General features: G+C 39.5%; 1 protein-coding gene across 1 annotated transcript in view; it reads right to left on the reverse strand.

Annotated features, from left to right (window-relative positions):
- DAPK1 (death-associated protein kinase 1) overlaps positions 1-25,355 on the reverse strand; it is a gene marked incomplete at its 5' end in the record, with an annotated part of 26,009 nt that extends 654 nt beyond the window's left edge. Inside the window, 12 exons of the mRNA XM_010192771.1 lie at positions 1-597; positions 1,221-1,409; positions 2,888-3,008; positions 4,271-4,409; positions 6,724-6,921; positions 9,078-9,266; positions 11,668-11,890; positions 14,632-14,709; positions 19,692-19,790; positions 22,364-22,561; positions 23,572-23,769; positions 25,257-25,355. The exon at positions 1-597 is cut by the window's left edge and continues 654 nt beyond it. Coding sequence (XP_010191073.1) covers positions 1-597; positions 1,221-1,409; positions 2,888-3,008; positions 4,271-4,409; positions 6,724-6,921; positions 9,078-9,266; positions 11,668-11,890; positions 14,632-14,709; positions 19,692-19,790; positions 22,364-22,561; positions 23,572-23,769; positions 25,257-25,355 — 2,328 coding nt within the window. The remainder of the gene's footprint in view (positions 598-1,220; positions 1,410-2,887; positions 3,009-4,270; positions 4,410-6,723; positions 6,922-9,077; positions 9,267-11,667; positions 11,891-14,631; positions 14,710-19,691; positions 19,791-22,363; positions 22,562-23,571; positions 23,770-25,256) is intronic.
- Positions 25,356-26,806: the final 1,451 nt, after the last annotated feature.

A 26,806-nucleotide genomic window follows, 5' to 3' on the forward strand; every position in this document is an offset into this window, starting at 1 on the left:
AATGGTGCTGCATACAGAATCCAGCAGTAAACAGCACTTGATCTTCTCTGTTTCCAGTCCTCTAACTTGAACCTCTATACCCTGACCATGGTTGACCAGCAGCACTAGAAGCTCGGCTCCACGATTCATAATCTTTGATCCATTTACCCACAGACGTATGTCAGCATCCCCCTCTGTGCTCTGCTGATGAATCCACCTGCAGAGATTCACCTGCACTTTATGAAAAATTCCACAAGGAAATGGAGTAAGATGTTCCACAGGAACGATTCTAACACCACCATAAATCAGCACCTCATCCTCCTCATCTGTCCAAGACCTGTGGAGATTGTCAGTCTTTATGAGAGCAGGAATATCCACCATTGCTCCACTGCTAAGGTCTCTTGCACAAATATCCATGGCATCCAAAATCTGTATCAGTTCTTCCACATCACTGTCTGCCACCAGACGCTGGACGTCCTCTATAGTGTACCGACCTCTATAGTGATGGAGGGCTTTTGGGTTCTCCACTGACAGGATTTTTCCAAGGACATTTGAACAGAGCCAGCGAGGATCCAGAAGCACAACATCTTGGACAGTTTCACTCTGCATAATGTTAATCTGTTTACAAATATGAAAGTTACCATTTACATCTTATGAAGTACCATATGATGCTCCACATTCTGTCCTTCCTAATTTTCTGACCCTATCATTTAATTAACAGTGCTGACAGGAGAAAAACAAACACTGCACTTTAATTTCTTTCAAGTTTTGAGAACAAAGAGCAGATCTTGTTCTTGATTTCCACTGGTAATGAAGGCATTAAAGCCCAATGGCTGTAAAGCCTAGACATGCCCTGCAAGCTATTTATGCAAAGGTGTTATGCTACAATTCAATTTCTAATGTACACACACATATTTCCCATATGCAGTGAACACATTAGGCACTACATTCTTTAAGATGACTGCATACTTATCCTTTCTGGATATTTTATATTCTTACAACTATAGCAATAAACTGTAATTCTTCCTGTCTCAAAGAAATAATGTTGAATGAAATAGGAGCCACAAGACAGTAACAATATCAAAAAGCATTATTAACCAGTCTCTACTTCTTATGATGTCTTAAGAGGGGAAGAGGAAAAAACCAAACTACAGACATTTGCTTAGATCTCATTAAGCAATATTCTACCAGAGCAGTACCTTGTTAATAAAGAGGTGTAATTTAGATAAAACCACACTTACTTCTCCTATGCTATGCAACTGCTGTGCAATATGTCGCAGATCATCTTCACTTGCTAGGGGATTAAGCTGTTCCTGTATGTCATAAACAAACTGCTGCAAGGACATCAGCTGGTTGGGTCCATTCATTTTTCTCCACGAAGGCAACGTGGAGATTATTTTTTCACACAGATGAATCATAGGCGGGCAAGTCTTACAAAAGCACAGAAAACATCCATTTGTAATTCTACTTCACTGAGAGTAACAGTACTATTGTGTTTTGTTTTGAATGGAGGTTATGAGGTCTAATGCATCCATGACATACATTCACATCTAAAGAGTTCCCCTTGTGCAGGACCCTTACTCTTCCATCTGGCATTCACTTGCCCTAAGATCTACCTTTTCTTACTAAAGTGAGTCCCAGAAACAAGTTTTTTGCTGAAATAAGCAAACTTTCCAAACATCACCATGATTACAAAGGGAAATCTTAACATGTGGAACAAAGTTTGATTTACATAGTCTTGCCTTGTCAAATGCACTGGCCACCTGAAACGGTGACTTCAAAATGTATTAATTGCCTTCATGCACTTGGAAGTTAATCTTTACTTCAGAAACTGTCAACATTTAATTAAAATCTGTAGGCATCGATATCTCTACAGGACCAATTTACTTCAACAGGTGAGATAGCAGGGTACCAGATAAGAAGCAAAGATGGTCCTTTTATCTACTGATTGTCCTGGACGTCACCGATACCTTCTTCATCCTACACTCTCAAGCCACCACATGCACTTCTTACACAGCAAAGCCCTCCAGATCCCAAGCTAGTGACCACAGCTACAATAAAATTTTGTCAGAGAGAAAAGCTTATTAAATCAGGAGACCATTTGGGACATAAAATAAGCTGAATTTTGCACAAAACCAAACTTTTTCCTCGATCTACACAATGAACTCAGTAATACATTCACTTTTAATTAATGTTTTAAAAAATATCTATCAGAAGTAGCTGCAGAAAGTCTTGTTGGTGCATCACACAAGAGGGCCTTTGGTGTGACTATATTTAAATCCACTTAGCACAGGCTATGTAACAACTTGACTTGGTCAGTATGGAAGTCTCTGTGGATTCATGATGATAACATCAAACCATGGCTATTATACCTTCAGTTTCATATACAGATGCCTAGACACACATATACAAGTCTAAGCCCATACTTGTCAGTAAAAAACTGTAATAAAAAGTTAATGAATATTCAGTTCACACATCTATATTGGGAATTTTCTAACAGTTGAGGAAATTGTTCTACTCTGGTGGTTTTTCTTATGAAAAACTTATTTGCCTGAAATATATTCTGTTTCTCTGTAATACTATGCTGATGAAAAATAAGATTTAAAAAAAAAAAGGGTCGATGCTGGAATTCAATCATTGTTAATTTAAAATACGAAACTGTAACTTTGAACTGAAAATCTCTAATAATTTCTTTTCAAGAGAGATCATTTTGGTAACCTGCACAAAACACCTACAATTTTCAAAAAGCTGACTGCATCTTCGATGTCAGGAGTTTATCACCAAGTCTGTCAGGCATACTGCTAAAAAATTGGAATGGCACTTGTTTCTTTAAGTTCCATAATGTAGATACTAAGTTTTCAGTAAGTTATTACACAGTATTTTCCCATTTTGGCTGGACATTACTTACAGAAATTATCTGGCTTCTTATTTCTTGCAAGTGATTTCGAAGAAGCTTCATATCTTTAGACCCAGATGCTCCAGCATCCAAGACAAATAACTTGTCTGAAATCTGAAGATCATTTCCAAATCTAAAAGAGTAAAAGTAAGCAATTATTTACTTAGTACCAAATCCAGTTTTATTTCTTAATCCTGTTGTACTTCAGTCTTAAATTACTCGAGGGTTATTTTTCCTCAGGGGATTACAAAATAGCTTAAGTACTCATTATGCTAAGATATTTTATGAGCACAGACAGTATAGCTGCTCCACAATTTTCCTGAAAATAAACGGAGATATTGAGAAAAAACTTCTATTTCTTACAGAAGAAGGCTGAAGATGGGTACAAAAATTACAGCTGCATCACAGGACTTGTAATTACAAAACAAAACATTTTACTAGATAAGGAATAGCAGGAATTAATTATTTTTAAGGTTTTCATATTCATCGTTTTCTTTTTTCACACTTTAAATGGTTCACTTTTCATTGCTATTGACACCAGCTCCCTTTCTCACTTCTGACTTTTCCATCTCATATACTTGTTCTCCTAGCTCTGGACTGATTTGCATTTAAAAGGAGTCCAACGCTGAAGAATACACACAGGTATTTTCTGCTGGTTTATTTCAATTAAGATACTGCCTTGCCACTACTGTGCTGGAATTCCTACATCTGCTTCTTGTACAGTCCAGACAAGTGCCTGTACTCACAGGTATGGATGGTTCCTCATATACCACTTACATGTTCACTGTGAGTATAAAGTATTGTTACTTTATACAATAGTATACTCGTGAAAGATTTCCTATTAGCACATACAATTAGTATGCTCTCCAGACATTTGCTTAAGTTAGAAGTTTCCCTAATGTCTAGGTACCTCTTGATTGACCTTGTCACCTGCGTGACTCCACAATGTCCAGCTCTTCACAAACTGTGTAGGGAGCACCTCCAGGCCTGGTTTGAGTCTTTTCCCTACCCATCCTAAATCAATTCAGAGCAAAGGGTGGCTCTCCTGTAAAGTTTCCTCTTTTGCACTCTGAGCTCATAGCTGAGAACTGCCCACTTTTCTGAGACTGGTGCAAAACCTGAGCACCAAGATGTTATACAGATGGCTGATACGGGCCTTTGGATGTATCACAGTGTTTACAGGGTGAGACCTCCCAAGTTCAATTTTGCATCACTTGGCTTATTTCTAGCTCACTCACTGTAATATTGGTAAATGTTTCAATTTTTGCACAATATAAGCTTCAAAATATCATAAAGTTCAAGCCACACAAAAAGCTTTTATGTATTCCTATGCATTTTAGTAATTTTTCTTTCCAACTGACATGTTTAAACACTACGTATATACTCCCCACTTACCTGTTCCTGATTTCTTTCAACAGTGACATGTCTTTGTCATACCAAAACTCTGCCCCAACGGGCCGAGGAAGATTCACTATGTCAGCATGTGTGGCCACCAAAACAACACGCAGGGGACTTTTCAGCTTTCCGCCAAATGCTGGAAGAGAAACAGGAGCACTCCCTCACTATGAGACATGCCTAGGGAGATAGCTGTCTTACTGAGCCAGGAAAGAAGCAATTTGTCTTATATTCTTCATATCAATGACATTTTGCAGTGGATTTACGAACTCTAACCACAGCCATACTGTGCTTACACCACTGGTGCTTTGGCTGTTAGCTGCCTATATGATTATCTATATAGTGTCCAGTTTTAATAGCTAGACTCTTTGAGTAACAACAAATACATTTACCATTTTAACAAAAACATTACTCAGTAACACTAATTATATATCTATTAACTACAAACTATGATAGTGTGAGGAAAAATAATTAAAAATAACAGCTTCTTGAAAGAGTTTCTCATAATCTTTGGATGGTCCTTAATACTACAGGTGCAGAGTAGAGGATTATAAGCAGAACACAAAATGTCTACAACATTCATACATTGGTATGAATATTATTTCACAGTACTTACACAATGACCTCTCACTTAGGTGAGAGTTAAGTAGGAAAGCCTGGCAGAAACCATGAAAAAGAATGAGAAAGAAAGAAAGATACAAATGGCATGAATGAGGTGACAGCACGGAACAGAGTTTTCAACATTTTCTCAAACTGATCTTCCAGAAAAGAGGAGACATAATTAGACTGTTTTTAAAAAAAGACAGTACATCCAATACTGCTGTCTTAGTCTGAAAAAACTTCACATGAGAGAAACATGCTTACATCACTGCTTAGTTTTCATCTACTAAAAGCTACAGAATCTTGATTCATTCATAAAACACCTCATTTTCCCAAATCCCTACATAGCACTTCAAGGTGAGTATTCTGTAATTGTAAATTTTTTTTTGGCAGCTGAAGGACTCAGACAAAGTAACTGAAAAGTAAGTGAAAAAGTTTAAGTTTTATGCTAACATATTACAAGTACATTAGTATGTACAAGTACATATTACTTGAGAGATTTATAATAGTCCAAAAATGTGTAGATATCCAAATGAGCTGACCAGCATAAACACTGATTTAAGCCAAGTATCTAAATAATGCTGATAATCAGATCAGCAAGAAGAAATGATTAACTCAAATTCTAACTTAGTCAAACCAAGAACTAAGTTTCCTCACTAGACTGAGGAGTTGTGAAAAGCTTTCAGCAATTGCAAATTAACTGTATTTTCAGCTTTTATACTTTTCTGCAAATTTCTGAGCTTTTACTTCCAGAAGCAATTTCATGTTAATTTCATGTAATTTCATGGTTAGAGCCAAATGCTCGTACTGTTAACCCTGTGATTTGACCTAAAATGAAAAAATGAAAGAAATGCAGATGCCTCAAGTGAAAACTGAAGGTCTGCCTTGGCTCATTTTCATCATTATCTGGCTAAGATAATGCATACAGAATTGAGCAGAACACAAAAAGAGAGGGGGAAATACTCTTTGCACTATGTAAGTACTTGATATGCTTGGCTGGTGAGTCCCTAGCAGCGTTGTAAGTGTCCATGAGCACCGAGTTAGATCCACTGGATGTAGTAACATTTTGCTTAATAGAACCAGACACATGGCAGAGCTTGGTTCATCCATGAAACTGTCACAGCCTGCAGACCAAGAGCTCAGCTACAAATACAAACAAGCTATATAGTATATATACCTAGACCTAGCCATCTTTTAAGTTAATTTGCCCACCAAGTAACTTTCAGGTTGTTAGAAAGCTTGTATATAAAACAAGTAAACTTACTTAAAATCTGTGCAAAGTCTGAGAATACACGAAGTGAAATTTGCTATAAATACTGGTTTCTGTATACCTTGATGCACCAAAAGGTTAACACATTTGAAGTCCAAATACAGCTCTAGTTAAACATGTTAAAGTTGCATGTACTGAGAGGTAATGCCACTCCACAATGTCATTCTTACTGACAATGCTAATTTATGCTGGAAACACTGCTGATTCGGTCTAGACATAAGCCGAATTTAAGCAATGCATCTAGAACTGGTTTAAAATGGTTCCAACCCTTTAAAACCCTCTTTCATGTGGCTTATTGGACATAAAACTTCATCTGCCACTTACAGATGTAAATCGCAGTGCCACAAGAGGCTGCACTGTACCTCATGACCATTTGTAGTTGGACTAAGTGTGTATAACTCTTCAGACTTGCTCCACAGATAAAATTCCCTCTCTAAGAAACCTTGTGTAAAGTTTTTTTGAATACATGGGGATGAAGACACATAACAGCACTCAATACAGAGGACATATGAAGTTGCAGAGAAACACAGGCAGCTTTATCCTACAATCCACTAATATTTCATCAACAGGCAAAAGAGCATACCTATTGGCTCCTCAACTGGGACTAATGATTTCAGGAAACTAAGCCAAAAGGTCACTTGGTTTAACTGTATTTCATAAGGCTCCTCAAGACTAAAAAGCACTATGTGAATTGCAGTGGGATCATTTGCAGCAAAATAATCGTAACAGCAGAAATACACAGGATTCCCAGAGAAATCCCAGATGCTGAAATCACCAACTCCTGAAAAACAGAGAAACAGATATCACATTTTGTCAGTAAGCACGAAGCATCTTTCTGCCATGGAAAGACAAACAAAAGTTAATCTGATTTAAACTTCCACAAAGATAAACCGTGGGCACGTAAGACAGCAAGGCTGCAAACACAATCATGAACAAAGGGAAGGGGTTTCAGTCAGCCTCAGAGGCTGAGAAGTTGGGTCCTCGCGATCTGTTCCTCTCTCACATTCACTTCTCCAGGATGTTCAGCTGGATGACACATGAAAGCACCTGCGTGTTGAACACATGCAGCCTTACACATTACATTGGGCTTTGCCTTGCACAACAGCAACAGATCTCATAATTCCCTTGAAAAACAAGAATTAAAGGCTCCCATTCTTTTCCTGCTCACCCCCAAAAGCTCAACACTTTCATTAATTTTTTCTTCTTAACATGCCACCACTGGTACTAAAACCAGCTGAAGGACATTGTCAAAGAAGCCACTTTGCTTTACAGAACTGTCCTATACACATCATGTTGTTAAGTCAGGACTGAAGAATCACCATCTTAAGGATCCCAGCAGCACCGTTCTGCCATCTCCTTCAGCTTCAGGTGAGAAAATTGTTGCACTGTATAGCACTTCCCAGACACACCATCCAATTACGGTGAAAAACAGAATGTTAGGAGTTGGAAGGGAACTCAAAAGATCATCCAGTCCAACCCCCCTGCCAGAGCAGGATCACCTAGACTAGGTCACACAGGAACGTGTCCAGGTGGGTTTTGAATGTCTCCAGAGAAGGAGACTCCAAACCTCTCTGGGCAGCCTGGTCCAGTGCTCTGTCACCCTCACAGTAAAAAAGTTTTTCCTCATGTTCGGATTGAACCTCCTATGCTCCAGCTTGCTCCCATTGCCCCTTGTCCTGTCATTGGACATCACAGAGAAGAGCCTGACTCCTTCCTCCTGACACTCGCCCTTTACAAATTGATAAGCATTAATGAGGTCACCCCTCAGTCTCCTCTTCTCCAAGCTAAAGAGACCCAGCTCCCTCAGAAGTCTGCTGCAGTTGTATTACCACTATTTAAATAAATGCTGATTAAGATGCACCTCAAATTTCTAGAAGAAGCCAGAAACCTCAAATCTGCTGTTAAGAGTACAGATATTCAGAGTCCATCCATGTGCACACTTTCATTTTATACCAAGACAACACAGAGAAAGAAAAGAAACCCCTTCTGACAGTCTGTTGCACATCTCTACTTCAGTGCAGAATTTGACTTGGTTTCAAACTACACTGAAAGAGGAAATTAGCCTGGATAATGAAAAAGCTTTCGCTACATGGCAAACTCCTCAGCATCTAGTACAAATGTTTTGTCACTGCAAGTGTTAGTGTGCATGTAATGCATTAATAAATAGGTTTCTCTTTCCAAAAGAAGATCTTTATTTATCCTTACTCAGCCTCAAAATTGCAGCTGCTGAGGCATGCAACATTTTCCTTATGAAAAGAGATCCTACTGGGAGAGATCTTACCACCTATAGAACTATTAGTTTATGCACCATTTATATGGTCTTCACAGTCAAAAACCATATATGTACTTATGACAGCTTTTCTGACTGACCCCTCTTATTGCTAACTGGTTTCAACTGCAGAGCAGTTAGCTTCCTTTTAAAACAAAAGAAACCAGAAGCCACACTCAGAACATTGGTGAGCTCCAGGGCTTACCAACCATGCTCCAGTCCCATCACATGGCAGAATGGTCAGTCCTTCATATAGCTGGGAACCACTACATGGTGGGTCTATGGTACCAGATTAGATCTGATAAAATCCCCCAAAGACATACAGTATAGGTGAAAGAGCCTTTGTGCTGGTCAGCCAACCCACTCCTGTTATAACCAAACCCCTCCTTCCTCCTGCCCCCTTTATTCACCTCAAAAACATTTCTACATGGTACTATAAGGATCTGACACAAGTGATTACTATGTGTATTACAGGTAGAGATCTCCACGTGGATTTATTTTCTGCTTAAACAAACCAAACCCCACCAGAGTTGGATTCTCAACCACAGTCACTAACCACATAAAGCCAGATTTATTCTTTTTTTTCAATTTTATTTTTAAAAAACGAGCAACATGGCATCAATCGCCCCACAGCATTAAGGCATGTCAGTTTGGGGGGCTCTGCTTACCATGCAAGTAGGCATTCTGGATGTCAATGGCCTTGGTGGACTGGTCATCAGCAGAGAAGTGAGAGTGATGAGCAGGGGAAACGAGAGCTTCTAACACTCCTTTGGTCAGGCCCGGCTCAAACATCATACTGCGGCTCCTCACGCTGACATTCTCACAGCCAGGATAAAGATTTGTAATGCTTACTGAAACTGGGTCAGGGAAAGGAAAATGAGATTACAAACCATGTGAAAATCACAACCAGATCACTTCAAAATAAGTATGCAAGGCACAAAAGCTGATTAAAATAAATGTTCTCCTCTTCAAAGAAAGGAGATGACTACCAAGCTGTGAGCATACACAACTACATCCTTACTCTGAATGACGAAAAGGAAAATATTAGAATTATCTCATATAGCACTTACTGCCCTTTAGCAAACACACCACTGGGTGGGAAGCAAAGAAAACAACTGAATGATTTGGGAATGAAAGGCTGCAATAGTTGAAGTTCTATGTTGCAAAGATATGCTGCTTTTTTGGTGAAGCGCTGCAATTTCAAAGCATGATCTATTTTTACTGGCATGGAAATGCTACATATTCATATAGTTGACTCCTGTAAGTAAGGATAAAAATATCACTGTGTAACAACTGCTTCTGGAGAGGTGGGGGAGAAAAGCAGGCCCTTAACTAGAATTATTTTACTAATAAGCAATTTTTTTAGTTCATGCTTAGTTCAGATTCCCTAGGAGTAAATTAGAAACAAAAGGGCTTCTTAACTGACTTGCACCATCTAGTGGAGGAAGTTAAGATTTCTTTCCTCCACTAGATGCTGAGTTCTAATATTTAGGTTTTAATACAGAAAGAAACTATCTGTTGGGTGTAGTACTTTCATGTTTGATCTTCTAGCGTACTATTTAAATTTTCAGGCTCCTGAAAATGAATACATGGTGCATTCACACACTTATTTTTACAGAGTTTAAAGAAACCTAAACACATGATCAAGTATAGGCCAAACTGTGCTGGTTTAAATGTTTCTGATTATATCACTCAATGTGTAACATTATTCATATGTTATATAATGATTTTCATCCAGAAATATGACAGACATTGAAACAAACAAAAAACAAAACCCTGAACATTGAAACAACAGCATAGTAGCTTGCTTTGTGTAGAACAGCACAAGTATCAAGTGTGTGTAGCACTGTGAAACTTTCTGGCTTTGTATCTGGGTAAGCTATTTTCAAGTGCATGCTTTAAAATCACTATTAACTCTATAATGATTTGCCAATGTGAGTGGAAGGCTTGTCTGATTTTATGATGGTGTGAGCATATAACAGCTATCCTCTGGTTCTGATACCAACCAACATAAAAAACAACTGTTTTCAATCAAAACCCTCCTGCACTGCCTCCAGGAACTGATATTCCTTGAATGACTTATGTCCCTGTGCATGACACAGAACATTAAGAGAAATAAATCAATTAATTTAATCAATCTTTTATTCACAGATGTGAGCCCCTTGTGTTAAGTAGACAGCAAATGCAATAAAAATCTCTGTGCCAGGTATCTGGTCTTGTTAAGCCAATCAGTAAGTACTTTATACAGCTTCCTCAGGTGACTAGGGAGGAAGTAGAGATGAAATCTATTACTAGCACTGTTCTAACATTACTTAAAAATGATGAATGAAATGTAAACCTGCAAGTATTATCCAGAGGTTTCTAAAGAAGATGCAACCCTGAATGAATCCATCTAAAGCTTATGTAGTAAGACCACTTCTAAACATCAATTTAAACCTGAGGTCCTCAAAATGCCCAAAATTGGGTTGTATACATTGCACAGCCTCTCTGATAGAAAAGGGACGTGGACAAATTGTTCCCTAGCCTTTCCAGTGTCCTCCTGCCACAGCTGTGGGTTCTTCCAAAGACTGGCACCTGCTGAAGTGTAAACCTTGTGAATTTCTCCACATCCTGCAGCTCTTCCCACTTCACACAGGCCAACTGGTGCTACATGGGAAAATTTTCCCTATTATTTTCACATACTGATTTAAGCTTAGAAAACCTTAATTTTTACATTGTTTGTTGACAATTTTAGACACCTCTAACTGGCCTAATCCATTCCTGTACCTTACAGCAAAGCACTCCAAGGCATCAAGAGGAAGTTCAGAATCCTCTGTTATTACTTGAAGATCACAAAAATATGCAGCAACTGTTTCAATATTGAAGCTATGCAAACAAGAAGGCTGACAAAACAATCCTCAAAACCACAACAGTGGAATGTGGTCACAGCACTGGCACTTGCAGCCTAGGGCTTTTTGTGAAAAATAAACACCAGTGTTCCTAAGTCCCACCCTCCACTCTCCAAGTCCGCTTAGCAGAATGTGAGTACACAAAACCTCAGCTACTCCTGCACCCTCCACACTCGCTGCTCTTCTTCGCTCTTACTTCAGGTATGAGTGTGTGCACAGAGAACTCAATCCCTGCTCCACTTTGCTTTGGTGTTTTACATGCGTAGCCTGTCCTGTCTTTTGCAGTGCAAAAAACAGCTCTTCCCTAGGAGCTACACAGACTAAAAGGAAAATGTTTTCTGGTTCAAATGTCACAGCTTCAAAGTCATACCTGGAGGTTTGGAAGACAAAGGAGATGGGGGAAATCTGGTTGAGTTTGTGGAGGAGAGTCTAGGCCTACGTCTTCGGAAGAAGCTTCGTATCAGGCCACACTTGAGAGACTCCACAAGGGTGGTTTTCCCAGCACCAGAGTGTCCAAACAGTTTCAGTTTGATTCGGGGCTGCGGATTCTGCGTGCGCCGCAGCTGTTGGATAAAAAGCCCCCGGTGCGTATCCTAAAATTCAACATAAAGAAGAAATCAGAAATTTCTGTCTCCCAACAAACTGCAAACACAAGGTTTACAATAAACTTTCTTGCAAAGTTGGTGTTCATCTGGATCAGCTCCTCCATCTGCTTCACCACACAAGTGATCAGTTAAATGGCATGGACAGGCAGACAAAGCACAGCTGACTGCTTGCTCTCAAGAGCTACCTTGAGTCTTCATGAAAATCACACGACTTCAGGCACAACATCAGTGAATGGGATCACTTTGGCCTCTGATGGAGAGGGTAAAGGAGGAAAAACCAAGCCTCTTTCAGTACTCATTCACCTTACCTGTGAGACTCAGTAGCATAACCAACATCCATAATCTTATACAATATACTTGTAGGATTGAAGTATTTTGCAGTGACAGCTACCACCTGAGCAATCCTGTACTCAATGTACATTTCCCCTCTTCATCAACTTTTTCTGTATTCCTCATATCTGGGAGAATTCTCTTCTTCACTCTCCCTCTTCCCATCACTCAGTTCTCTGTTTATTTCAGTCCTTTGCAAGGTAAACATTGCTTTCCCAGACCAATCCTATCTCTCATTTTCCTACACTTATTCTTCTTTACCTTAAAAGACCTCTTGCATAGCATTCACCCTCCCATTTTTCTACTCCTCCACTGCAAATGTACATCCTCCATGCTGGTTTCCCTCTTTACTACAATTCCTCTGCAGATCTGTCTCCCTGCTTAATTCTCCTTTCACTGTTTGCCCTGTGTCTGCATTCACTGTGTCTTTCACAGCTGCAATCTCATCCTCCTACACAGGCCTTCCTGAGACCCAATCACATCTACACTTCGAGCTCCCCCATTCTGTATCTTGTCTAGTAGCATCTGAAGAATACTCCTGTTCCTGCCGAAGACAAGAGTCAGAAAGGAACGAACCAAATCTGTCTTTTCTCTTTGCCCAGCATGAGGCAAGCAGACATGGATGCTCTATTTCCCCATACAAGCTGAGCTTCAGAAATCAACTCAACAAGGGGATAAAGTGCAGGACAGCAAACTGTCAAGACGTTCTCACCATAGACGTTTTAAGGAAAGAGAAGTAGCAGAAAGGCAGGAAGGAAAAGGAACTTGCTTAATCCTCCCTTCCTTCATTCCTCCATTTGGAGCTCTCTTTGCAAAGAGCGAGGCTTTGTTGTTCTGCGTCAGTACGGAGTTAACATGCAGAATGAGTCACTAAATGAGCACCTACAGCCCCCCAAATTATAAGCACACAGCAATTGAAAAAAAAAAACCAGACAGACATAGTAGCGCATATAATTTAGTTCATTCCTCACTAACAGATATTTATTAAATAAGTTAGCCACTACGCAAATACTGCGCTCCCTCATGCCTGATACTGAATCCTCTGCAAGAATCAGGGTGACAGTAGGTTCTTCATGTGTGTGCTATTAGGGACAAAACCCTCCACAGGCACTGAAAATAAAGCAACTGTCAGGTACACTTTGTAGTAGTTGATATTGACAACTTTGAACACTACTAGAATATTTTCAGTGATTTGATGTAATTTATTACTTCCAATTGATCAGATTCTCTGTTGCAAAGTATACTCTGATAGAGTATATGACTATCATCCATTTTCACCATATATATATATAGGCAAGGCTTCAAAAATTAAGTATATTCTGCCATCAAGAAAAGAGTTACAGCTACTAACATCTCTTTCAGAAGATATCTGTCTGAGTTTCTCCCTTTTGTTATACATCAACCTGTGTTAGTTCCATATTTACATCATGACTAGAACACAAATTTATCCACCTGCATGCAGACACAGGCAAGAGCTTGGTGCAGGAATGTGATTAGGCAAAACAGATCCTGTCATGACAAGTACTTACAAAGGCTACCATTGCAAAGGAAGCTTGAACTTTGGCACTTTCTGAATCTTCACTGAAACATTTTACATCCTAGTAAGTACGTATGTACTGGAAGGACTAAAGGATATGATTCTACTACCACCTTTGCAATGCCTGCCACAGACTATTGTCTATTGCTGCTCTGAAATGGTGATTTATTTCAGTTTTGCACAGATAACAGCATAATTAAAACACGATTGTTTTAATTGGTCTGGCTCTTGCCTGTGATCTCCAGGCAAGTGGTTCCTGAACCTCCATGACATGAGTGATGCTGCCCATCCAGAATAATCAATGCATTTCAGATGTGTCAGACTTACTGCCTTACGACAAACCCAGACCAGCTTTGTGTTCTAGTTGTCAGGGGATTTGGAGGTACTGAAATTGCAGAATTAAACGAAGGCATTGAGAACTCATGTAACTATTCCATAAGGTATTAAGAGTTTCCAGAAGGGCCACAAACCCCTCATACATCATAACCCTAATCTAACAAGAAGGGTGATGGTGGGGAAATAAGTCCTCTTGTGGGATGTGCTAATTTTTAATAGTTTCTTTTCCAATTTCTTCTAAACACCTTAGATACTTTGCTGGCACTGTCAGAGACAGGATTAAGAGAGATCAGTGATGCTGACTAGCTTAGCCATTTTTGTTAATATGTATATACTAGCTTTAACTGAGGGCACAATTTCAAATTAAAAATATGAAGGGAAAAGGAGAGAGAAATCATTCCAGCAAGGATTTTTGCAACAGCTTTTTAGAATGGCTGTGATAAATATCATATGGTTTCCCATGGTTAAATTTTTCTTGGTACCTTAAAAACATGAAGAAATCAGTTAAAAATAATGCATCCCCAACCTTTTTAAGTCTTGCAAGCAGACTGGCTACATGTTCATGCTGCTCTGCTCTGGCGAGATCTTCTGCTGTTTTCCCATCCTGTTAAAACACAAATTATTAGCAAGAGTTCCTTCCCTTTGCTCACAATAAAAAAAATCAGATGTATCATAGCTCAGCTGCTCAAGGCAGTAACAGAAATGCTGTCAGATGAAATGAAAGAGAAAGCAGAAAAAAAACTCCAAAACAACCAACAACCAGTAACGGATCAACCCCTACCAGAATCCCTGTTTTTTTAAATTGTAAAAAAAAAAAAAGTGGTGCTACACAGAACAATGACATTTCTTTTACAAATTGGCATCTGGATGTGACTGTAAAAAGATACTTTGACTTCAGAGCCTGAAAGTGATGTCAATACTCCCCATATGAATTCCTCTTCTCATCAGTTAGAGGATGGTAATGATTTCTAGATATCACATATTGAACAGGTGTAAAAGTTCAAACAATTCACAAAGCAGGGACACATAAGCATATTCATGCACATGAATGGCAGGTGAATTTTGTTTTCTAATGGATAAAGAATGACAGTGACATACAAGTCACTGTACGCTTCCAGAAAGCAAAAACATAATTGTGAGTGATGTGGTTTAAACTACATCACCAAATTCAAAAGAAGACCCAAAGCTGCCTTCAGTATTCTGGTCTTGCCATTTAATTACTCATGTTTCACAGGTCAGCAGTTTAATATTAAATAGGCTGAAAGAAAATTTGCTCACTACTTTCACTCTTGCAACTCCATTAATGCTACTGTATTGTTTTAAATCTGGTATACCTGTTTGGTAACAGATAACTGATTTATGAGCACTTTGTTTCTTTCACTCTCTCACATAAGAGCTTTCAATTTTTAAGAAGTAATATTGGAAAACTAAGGTCTCTTCCATGGGTTTCTATCTTTGATTTTACTGTTTTTTTCAAGTGAAACCTGCATTGTTTTAAGTAGTTCCTGAGGTTACTGTGATTATTATCTCTACATATGAAGTAAGTATCTTTGACAACTGAGTGTCCACACTGAGAAACCATTTTCAGGTTTCCATAAAAGTTATTATGCGCTTCAGAACTTCAAATAATTCAGACAGAACAGAAACAGAACACTAGCAAGAATCAGCCAAACCTGCAGTTAATGGCGTGAACTGACTAAATTTGAACCAATACATAACCCTTAAACTCCTTCTACAGTCGACATGTAATTGCAACTTTAGTAAAGACACACCTGAATGCATTTTTAAAAATTAATTTTCCTTAGAGAAGATTTATCAGAGGGGAAGCATCTCTCTCTGTGCTGACTTTAACCTCTAAATCCCAGTTAATCCTGAGTGCCTGCTGTATGGGAGGAGGAGCAGTTCAGTGGCTAGGCAGCTAGCCTGCCATCAGCAGAACTGCTTCAATACTTCCAGTGCTTCCTGAGCTTCCAGTCTTGGGCACATCCAGGAGAAACCAAAACCTTCAAACAAAGGGGAAACGAGCCCGTTCCTTCAAATCCCTGTGGTCATAGGATGCAACTTTCACCAACCTAAAGTGTGAACTTTACATGGATCTCCAAATCTTTGGCCTTCTCTTAAATCCAAAGCAGGACTGCTACAGTCTGGTCCTGTACTTTTCCAGGGTGCAGTATGTTCCTCTTTCAACATAAGGCTGGAGATGACCTGGCAAACTCTAGCACCAAGCATGTATGCAGCAACAGAGCCCTGCATGTGCACCATCTCTTTGAAAGAGAGCAGGTCCCACACCACTCAGTGGGTACACCACAGACTCCCTTGCATGGCTTGGGTAACTTCACATGCTTGCTTGCTGTGTCTCATTGCTCCATGCAGGTTTGTCCTGGCTTCAAGTCTTGCTTTGGCTAAACAGTTGTACTCCAATACATTGTTTGTTTAGCTAAGTCACAGCTATTTGGGTACAAACACAAAGGAAATAATCATCCGATGAGTATTTGGCAAGGAATGTGGATGGTAGTGGCTCAGCTAGAGCCTGATCAGTGAGCACAGTTATAATGGGATGGAGGTGATTGGTCCCAAAACTGGAAAAACAGCAACAGGAACAGTTCAAGCTGCTAGAAGTCTAAGCAGATATGTGCACAGAGCAAGCCTACCTGTAACTATCATGGCACTGTCATGACAAAGAGCTGCCTTTCTTCCTAACAGCTTCCTGAGCTCAAGATCAGCTGTCTGATGCAGCTGTCTGGTTTTGGTTCAGACTGCTCTGAAGGAAGAAGAACTGGGCTTTCATGCTACTTTGCTCAGGCATTGCTCTTAGGCTGAGGCTTTTGCACTTGGTCCTTCACCTGAGCAACATCACAGCTGTATGCCTGCCTGTAGCCATGTATTCCACTGACTTGGCCCCTGATGGCTAGGTTTGACCTTGAACCTGTCTCTGCACTATAGACTTACCATGGTCACCATGACAGAGAGAACTGTAACACTTCTAAAGAAAATTATAGCTTGGGGCTAACACAGCTTGGGGGAATAATGCTTAAGAGTTAACAGGATAGCAAATATTTAGCTGATGCAATATATCTTAGGTCACTTAGGTCAAGTGAGGTAGGCTACAGACAGTTCCTGATAAGGCCAAGGATGTCCTGCTTGAAGTGCCTTACAGCTTCTGATAACAAGAACATTGCAGTCGGCTTTTGGAGAAACATCAAGGGTCCAGGGAGCATGCACAAGGAACAAAGGTGGAGAGCTCAGTAAGGAAAAGGACTCCCCAGGGCCCTGGCCCACGACCACCACATACTGCGTAGGCACGAGCAGACTTCTCGGAAAAAGACTGCCTTTTTGGGGAAATACTATGAATATGCATAGGCGTTTCTGCATAGTAATGAATATGCAACACTTTACTGTATAAAAGTTAAGACAAGCTGCCACAGAAGGCATACACAAATTCGGAGGACAAGATTCCCCCGTGTGCCAAGCGTGCTTAATAAACATACCTACTTTACAACCTTACAGGTTGTGGAGTCTTCTTTCCGCGGGTCAACCAAGCACAGTTCCTGACCTTGACGTAACCTCAGACCTGGACTGTTGTTATGAGTTTGTCTGGTGACACAGACTCTTGGCTGAAGCTGGTTGCCATCACTGGGCCTGCTCTGCCTGCCTTGCTTGGGTTCTGTGAGACTGAGCCCTTGCTGGTGAGGACACTGTCCCTGCTTGCTGTGTTGTTTACTCCTGGCTTCTAGCTCACCTTCCCTTACGGAGCAATGCCTTAGCAAGGGCACTGCCTGACAAGCATGACTTTTAAGGTCCATGGTCATAAGTCACAGAGTGAACAAAACAGGCGGAAAGGCCCGTGGAGTAGGTGAAGGATACTTCAGAGCTGTGGCAACAAGCACCAAGTACAGCAAAAATAAATCTAGGCCAAATTTACCCAAAAAAAGCATTTTGAGACATTTACATTGATAGATGCTAGCAGTTCAGTTCACCTGTCTGTTAAAAATTCGAACTCAGATCTGGAAGCCCAATGTATTAATGTAATAGGTGGAAAAAGCATTTGCTTCCATGAAAAAGGAATCAACAGAACAAAGCTCCCATTTTTGTCCAAAACTGTGAACAAGATGAGGCTGTTTAATTCTCTGGATGTCCACTGCAGGATGAACTGTACAGGAAAAGATACATAGGCAAGCAAAATAGCAAATGGGTTTCAGTAAGTTATTTTCCTACTCAAGCTTTCTTGAAAAGGACAGGGTATCTATCTATACACTGGAATAGCAATGCGTAAGCAAAGCTGGCATCTGAAAAGGGCTTGGTTACAGGATACACGATATCATATTTTACACCTGGTGGTAATATTTCATCACAATTGCTGACTTGCTCCTTTGTTGCAAATCAGACAGCTATGCCTGCAAGAGCTAGTCCTGAGTTTGACTGGATATTTGCAAGCATCATTTAAAAGGTTTTAAGCCATCTGACAATTTTAAACTTGGTACAATTTTAGAAACTTCCATGAGGAGAAGCCAAGAACATATGGCTAGCCAGAATGTGAGGACAAAGAAATTTTTTTGGGATATTCAAACATTGGAAATGATTGTATACTACAGAAGTGTAAGGTTTTCTAAGGTCACTTAACAATACTCATGCAATCAAATTCAAAATCAAACCCAATGTAAAATGGGCTTTAACTTGGGGAAGAGGCAGGGAAATCATGCTGAAGCCCTGTTACTTAACAGTGCTGAGAAAGTTAACTCCTAAGAAATGGCATTCTGGGAGGAGAAAAAGGTAATTAATCGTACTGCACTGGCTTGGAAAAAGCTGTTAATAAGGCTTTTCAGAACAGTTTAATATCCACCTAGCAAAATAATGCAAAACTGAAATGCTATTAGAATCACCACGTGCACTTTCTTCCCCTTCCCTCTGCTGGAATAATGGACAGTTATATATACTCAGTCTTTTTCTCACACCAGATTTAGTATCAGCAAGTTTTACTTTGTTTTCTCCTTCAAACTGATCTGAACTAAAGAGACAAAATGTACTTTTATATTGGAAGAACAGGGTCGACACAGTCAATTATATCAATACAGCCATCGTAACATGAATGTAGTGACACAGCTCAAGATGTTCACCATCACTTTTTGGCTTCACCTTATCTCTACAATACATAGTACTGAAAATACAGATACATAATGGGACACTCACAAAAAAAAAGAAAAAGAAGGGGAAAGGGGAGGGAAAAGGAAGGAAAAGAGGGAGGAAGAGGGAGGGAAAAAGGGGGAGGAAAATAATATGGCAGGAAAGAAAGTGGGGTGAACAAAGATAAAGAAAGGGAGAGTGGGGAAAGGAGGGAAACAAGCGGAAAGGAAGGAAACAAGGGGAAAGGAGGGAAACAAGGGGAAAAAGGAGAGGGAGCAGGAGAAAGGGGAGGGAAGAAATGCTTTTCAAACTGTGGCCATTCAACAGTACCTAACTTTTTTTTTTTTAAATGTCAAAAATATAATTATCTTAGACCACTGTCCACCTGTTCCCCCTCAGATGAATTCATTTCTACTATCACAGATAAAAGAAGCAAGAGGCACAGCAGCATCTCTCAATACTTACAGAGGTTAAAGCTTCTACATTGGCACCAGTAAGACAAAGGAACCGGACAACATCAAGAATGCCATTGTTTGCTGCCAGATGTAGAGGTGTTCTTCCATACTAACACAGAGAAAAAGTGTCATTACATTAGGCAAAGAACTTAATTTCAAATTTTATGACTAATAATAAAACATATTGTATAAATATCAATACTGATACAAAGCAAAGGCCTTGCAAAACCTTTAAGGAAAAAGTACAAAGCAAAAATTGTAAGCAAAAAGCTTAAGCACAATTGCTTAAAGCTCAAATAAAAACAAAGGCTAGACCGACTACTTACAAAATGGTAAACAATTTTATAGGTAAACCGCCCACAACTGTGGAGGAATCCTTTAGAGTTTTTTCACTATATTTGAGAATGCCTTCCCTAACTCCCAGTAAATTTAACTGCATTTTGTTTAATTAAATATGAACCAGTTAAGCAACAGCAAGTCCTTAAACTTTAAAGCTCCGGATTCTATTTCAATCCAAATATTACTGAAGATTACGTATCTGCAGTCTCCCTACTTCCACCCAAAGCAATAAAAGGGATGAATGCAAGAAGTCAGCCTGAAGGAATCCGTGCTTTCAGGGAGAGAGGGAAAGTGCTGTTAAGTATTCTTTCCCCAGTTTTTGCTTTTCCCTCTGAATCTCTTCAGTGACAACAGGTCTTCATGACATCTCCTTCTGGTCTTTCAAGTCCTGAGCTACTATTATAAACATCACTACCACGTATTTTCTACTTATAGCTCCTCTTACTATTACTTTACACATTTTCATGCTTTCAATACTGTTCTCCCTGATTCAACCCTACATTCAGAACCAAACTCACAAATACACTTCACAAAAAGGTATTTGAAGGCAAAGCTGTCTGACAACTGGAAACTGAAAAGATGCCCAGGTGCTTAAAACCCTACACCTCAACTTAAATAAATGCATACTGCACACAGTTTGTGGAAGAAACAAACGGTGCTTTCAATTGGTGTTATGTACCTGTGGGACAATGCCAGCTGTGTAGCCAAGGACAGACTGTCACTATGCTGAGGTACTCCCATTACAGGGCTCAGTGCTGAAGAGGAGCAGTAGAAATAAAAATTCTCTATTTGATAAGACCTAAACTCCCCCTTTCAAATAAGAAACACTCTAAAAATCACCCTGGTATACATGACTCTTAAAAGACTAACAGGACACAAACTTTAACTATAGCTTCTGCAGGCATGATCCCACCCCACTGAGCACCTGAAGATTATTTTTTTTTCCCACAGCACGCTTGCAGCCAGACCACCAATCCTAGCTCAGCATTCTCCATTATGAAAAGAGGTGCTAATCCAACCTGGTGCTGCATTCACTCACCTTCACCAAAATGTGTTCTCAGCTGCAGATCTGGATTTAATTGCCTAGTCAATCAGGTTTAAGCTCAGAGGCAGGACTGGGGAGCTCATTACTGTAAGTTTTTTCACTTGGCAGCTGACAGTTTTAATTATTAAACCCAGGAGTGATTGCACTGGGCAAGCCAAAAGCCCCACAACTATCTTTAGCTGGTTACTACAGAGAAGGTCAGCGCTTCAGTAATAGATGGAAAATATAATTGCCAGAATATGTACTTTTCCAGAAAAACGGAGAAGCTACAATACCTGAATCAAACAATTGAAGATAGCAACATGAAGACTCCTATGTCTCAGGGCAGAGAAAGGCATTCAGAGCTAAATACCAAGCCGTAAGCCCAAGAGCCTGTCAGCACAGTGCAACAGCTGACCTTAACCTATTCAAACTAACCAAAGGAGAATTTCCAGAAACAGCTTACTTTTCTCTGAAACATCTCTAGAAGGAAAGCCAGGCTGTTAAACGTGAAAAGCATCACACTCAGTCATACCATGCACTGCAGGACCAGCACAACAGAAGCACTAGTTGGCAAGGCACTGGTATCCCAAAGTTTAGGGACAGGCTGTTAAATGGTCTCTTTGTAAAGTGCTTCTTAATTCTGAACTGTGTTTTAATTCTGACATTTTCTGTACCCTGCCAGTGACAATTTGTTTTAATAGGTAAATCAAAACTATTATATGAAAAATGTTTGGTTAGGATTTATTTAAATAGATCAACCCCATGCAAAAAAAAAACCCATACACCAGCCAATATGACACTTATTTTTATAACTGGGAACAGAATCTGCAGTTGATTTAAATTCCCTGATAGATGACAGTGCAGATCTTTTAATGTAACTTGGAAGAATTCACTGCAGATTGTTCACAAAACCACATCAGTCTTCAATTCTGTATATAAACTACTGTTACTAAATGACATCAAATCAACACCTGCTTAGACCAGCAGTAATGCATTTCACCTGTTCTTCAGTGCCTAAACATGATCCACACAAAGCAAAGCTGCACAGCTAGGGAAGAAGGTTGGCATATATTTCAACATTAGAGTTGAGTGGCAAAATGCACTGTGATAATTCACTTGGGCTCTTTCTTCATGGATCTTTAATCATCTGCTCAGCTGAAACAAACGTAGGTAAATTTGCAAGGTGAGTCATTTCATGCTTTGCTTTTGGCCACTTAAAAGAGATTAAAAAAAAAAGGAAAAACATTTTTCAAATCAGAGAACTGAAAAAGGTAATTTAATGTAACAGGTGAGCTATTAAACATAATTCTATTTACCTTATTAGTGATATCCAAATTACAACTTGCTTCACAGAGTGCCATCACAATAGGAACATTCCCATCTTTGCAGGCCACATGCAAGGGAGTGTTGCCATGTCTGTCCTGGAAATCTACAAAACATCCTTGACCGATGAGAGTTTTAACTACTTCTATTTGACATCTTCTTACAGCAAGGTGTAGAGCAATATGACCATCCTGAAATCACAAGACAGCTTGTCAGTAAGAGTTAATGATACTAAAAATCAAAGCATTTTGCAGAATCATCGTAATTTCATGTTAACTGGGTGTATCTCCTTGCCTCAAGAACCAGTGTTTTTTATTTTTTATTTTTATTTTGAGGGTGGAGGTAGGGAGATGCAGAGTATCTGTCAGATCAAATCAGTTATGAGATTAAAGCAAATCTGTATTGAGAAATAGAAATGGGCTTTGCAGTGCAATGGATGAAATGCAAATGCACATTCTCTAACAACTTCCGTAGGAGGTGAGTGACCAACTGTACCAGCTGAATACTGTAAACCACTGTAGTGTTTACTGACAGAAGCTAGTGATGCAAAAGTCATGCAATCTGCTTAGTGATCAGTAACATTAGAGACAGAGCTTTTGCTCTCTGTGGGACTACTTAAAGAGATACTGTGACTGGAAAAAACAATTTAATTATTTTAGAAGCAAAGGCATTTTTTCTGAACTTGCTTTAGTAACTATTCAGCAAAAACCATCAGCAATAAAGGTAGTTAAAAGGACAAGCACACCAAAAGTATCAGCAATGAAATGCAAAATTTATTTGTTGGGATTACACCACCAAAGACCAAAAATTATTCTGAATAAAATAAAAATGGAAATTTAGCTTTTTAGAAATTGGTGTGATTTATTCAGCTCACAGGAATCAAAAGACAAACAGTACATTCATCTTTCTTCTCTTAAGTTAACAGTTTGTTGTCAATTACAGAACGCTCTGTTCCAGACATTTTCCAGAATTTCACTCTAAGGTGATAACTGTTAAGGTGATAATGAATCAGCAGAAACGCAACTGGAAAAATAATCAGTGGGCAACTTTAAAGACTACTGCAGTCGTGAACTGCTTAGGAAGCCCATGTCACGGAAACAATGCTGGCTTGCATCATTCAGATGAAGTGATTCAGAGATATGGCCCCGTGACACCTGCGATCTCTGAATGCAATTCCCGACCACAAGCAACACAAACTGACCTTGTCTGTTGCATCAAGGTCAGCCCCATGTTCTGCCAAGCATTCTGCAATATCGTGGTAACCACGAGCAGATGCTGTCAGAAGCGGAGTCTCCCCTTCTTTGTTTTTAATGTTGACATTACAACCTGCTTCACAAAGTGCTTTGGCAACAGAATAGTAGCCGTGCCAAGCAGCACAATGCAGTGGAGTTTCTTCTTCCTGTCAATATGGAAAGTAAAAATAAAAATCAACACAGCTGAACTAAATGCTAGGAGGAACAATTTCTCAGCTTAATTTAGAAAGACAGGAAGATGACATGAAAGAAAAAAGTCTATTAAGTAAGCTCTATAAAAACATGTTGTAATTTCGAATGCTGACATTCTCAAAGCAAGAGTGACATAGTAAGTGATTATGGTAATGCACTAGATTTTCATGATTACCTGTATTCCAAGAGTCCGTATTTCTCACCATATAACTATCAACCGACAACACCGTGCATGTCAGTTTAGATGTTTCCATGCTCCTGAAGCTAACTGTCATGATTGTCTCACTGAAAACTGATGCTCATTCATAAGCAACTTCTACATGCTGTGTGCTGAGGGACTAATCCATTGTTTAAAACAGACTGCTCACCAAGGAGATGCAAATCTCAACAGACTTGCAGTTTGAGGCAGTTCACTCTGTGTACCACATGGATAAAGTACAACCTAATGACTTAGGAGTGTAGGCAGTGACCTGGGTACTTGGAAACCCAAGTCCTTTAAACGTGCATCATGACAAGCCTTTGAAACGATAGGCATTTTGAGTTCAGTTGTGACTGAGGCTCTAACTTGCTTTTTGCTTGAAATCAGGAAGCTTCAAAATATTTACCTTTAATGTCCTTTTATTTCATAACAGTTATGTGGAACATAATTAAGAAAACTTATATGTTTTACAAAAATATGTTATTGAAAGTAGACCACTGGAAAACAATGACAACTAATACCTGCCAAAAAAGCCATTCTATCAAATTCTAAGAAATAGGATATCCTTTCTGTACCTGACAAATATAAATGAGGAGACAATCAATTAGAGGTCTTAGACTATACTCAAGGTTTCTGCAAAAATCTGAGGAAAAAGAAATAATCAAACAGCACATCCTGTAGTCCTTCAGTCTGCTGCTGCTTAAACAATATAAAGGTAGTCCTAGAGGATGCAGCACTTGGTGAGACTTGTAGAACTCCCACACAGGTAATTTGGGTTAAATTGATGTTTTTTTCTATTACACTTTTTCTTTCCTGTTTTCTTACAGTATTTCAGGGCTTGAAAGAAGCCCTCCTGAGCCCTCCTCTCATTTAAAAAAATGAGTGCTTGGCACTTCAGTGAAGTCCCATGACAGCTAAATATAAGCTAAAAAGTCAAGGTAAGAACTAATAAAAAGCTTTAGCTGAACTCACAGAGCTCACACCACCATCCATACCTTTGATGTTGAATTTCTCCATCTTTAATCTTTCATTTTTGTGAGAACCTGTTTTACAGCAGCAGTTGCCTCATCCACACTGATTTTGAACAGTCTTCATATATTAAGAGGTATCAAAACCTCCATAATTCTGTTACTTTTTTTCAAATGCAAACATGCCAGAAGCTGCAAGGCAAGACTAAGAGTTTTGACCACTCATACTAAAGTCTTATTTGTTGAAGAAAGACAGGCACTGTCCATGACTCACCTTGTCTTGAAAATTTGGATTGGATCCGATGCTACAGAGAAACTGAACCACATCCACATGGCCATACCGAGCTGCGACATGGAGAGCGGTCTCCCCAGACTGCAATTACAGAACATGCCAGAGTCATTTCACATAGCACCCCCGGACGTCCACTGCCAAGTACAGCCTGAAAGCCCGTATGCTGCATAGGGTACTGTAACCCAGCAGCACAGCTGTGTCAGCAGAGATCTCCAGCTTACAAACTGTAGTTGTACGCAGCACACATGCACACGCCACCACCTGACAGGTTATTTCTTCAAAGGCCTTCCTTTTTCAAAACTTATTTTCCTACTTAATTTGTTCAAGTCATGGCCACAACAGGATTTCCAAGCAATATGAGGAGCTGTGTGTATAACTAGTGTTGAAGCAGATGTCCTATTTCTGTTCATACTATTGGGTTGGCCAAAAAGTAGTTGTGGTTTTTTCTGGGTAACTGAAAGATGAATTTTTCATGGGAACCAAAAACTTTATTAAACAGTATATTGTCCATTTTGTTCAATTACCTTTTGCCATCTTTCAGGTATCTTCATGATTCCATGTTCAAAAAAATTCTTATCTTTTTCAGCAAAAAATGGTTCTAAGAATGATTTGATATCCTCATCAGCAGTGAAGATTTTTACCTTTCAAGGTATTTTGTAAAGAATAAAAGAAATGGTAGTCTGATGGTGCCAGGTCTGGTGAATATGGTGGATGTTGTAACACATTCCATTCAAGTTGCAACAGTTTTTGAAGAGTGACTGAACTTGTGCGTGCTCTAGCATTACCACAAAGAAACACAACATCTTTGTGATTCACCAGTTCAGTATGCTTGTTTGGTGGCATCATCAAATTTATCCAGTTGATGACAGCACACATCGAAGTTAATGCTTTGAAAGCAATGCAAAAGACACAATAGATCTGAAATCTCACCAGACCAACAGCATAACCTTTCTTTGGTGAATATCTGCTTTTGAAGTGCTTTGAGCTGGTTCAACATGCTTGCTCCACGATCTTTTCTGTTTGTCATTATTGTAGATGATGTATTTTTCATCACCTGTTACCATACGTTCCAAAAGTGGAACGTTTTCTTCACAATTCAAGAGAGAATTGGAGATGTCAGTGCACTGAGAGTAATTTCTTTGAGCTCATGTGGTACCCGAATTTTGAGCTTCCTAACATATCCAAGTTGTTTTAAATGGTTTTCAATGCTCAAATTTTGATATGCTAAGATTAGCAGCAATCTCTTGTGTTGTTAAATGCCAAGTGGATACAATCAATATCCTCCACCTGGAGTACTGTGTCCAGTTCTGGGGCCCCAATATAAGAACACTGGCGCAGGTCCAGAGGAGGGCCATGAAGATGATCCGAGGGCCGGAGCACCTCTCCTATGAGGACTGACTGAGAGAGTTGGGGCTGTTCAGCCTGGAGAAGAGAAGGCTCTGAGGGGACCTTATTGTAGCCTTCCAGTTCTTAAAGGGGTCCTACAGGAAAGCTGGAGAGCGACTTTTTACAAGGGCAGGTAGCAATAGAAT

The sequence above is a fragment of the Mesitornis unicolor genome, unplaced genomic scaffold (genome assembly GCF_000695765.1).
Source record: "Mesitornis unicolor isolate BGI_N332 unplaced genomic scaffold, ASM69576v1 scaffold6099, whole genome shotgun sequence".
NCBI classification, from domain to species: Eukaryota; Metazoa; Chordata; class Aves; order Mesitornithiformes; family Mesitornithidae; genus Mesitornis; species Mesitornis unicolor.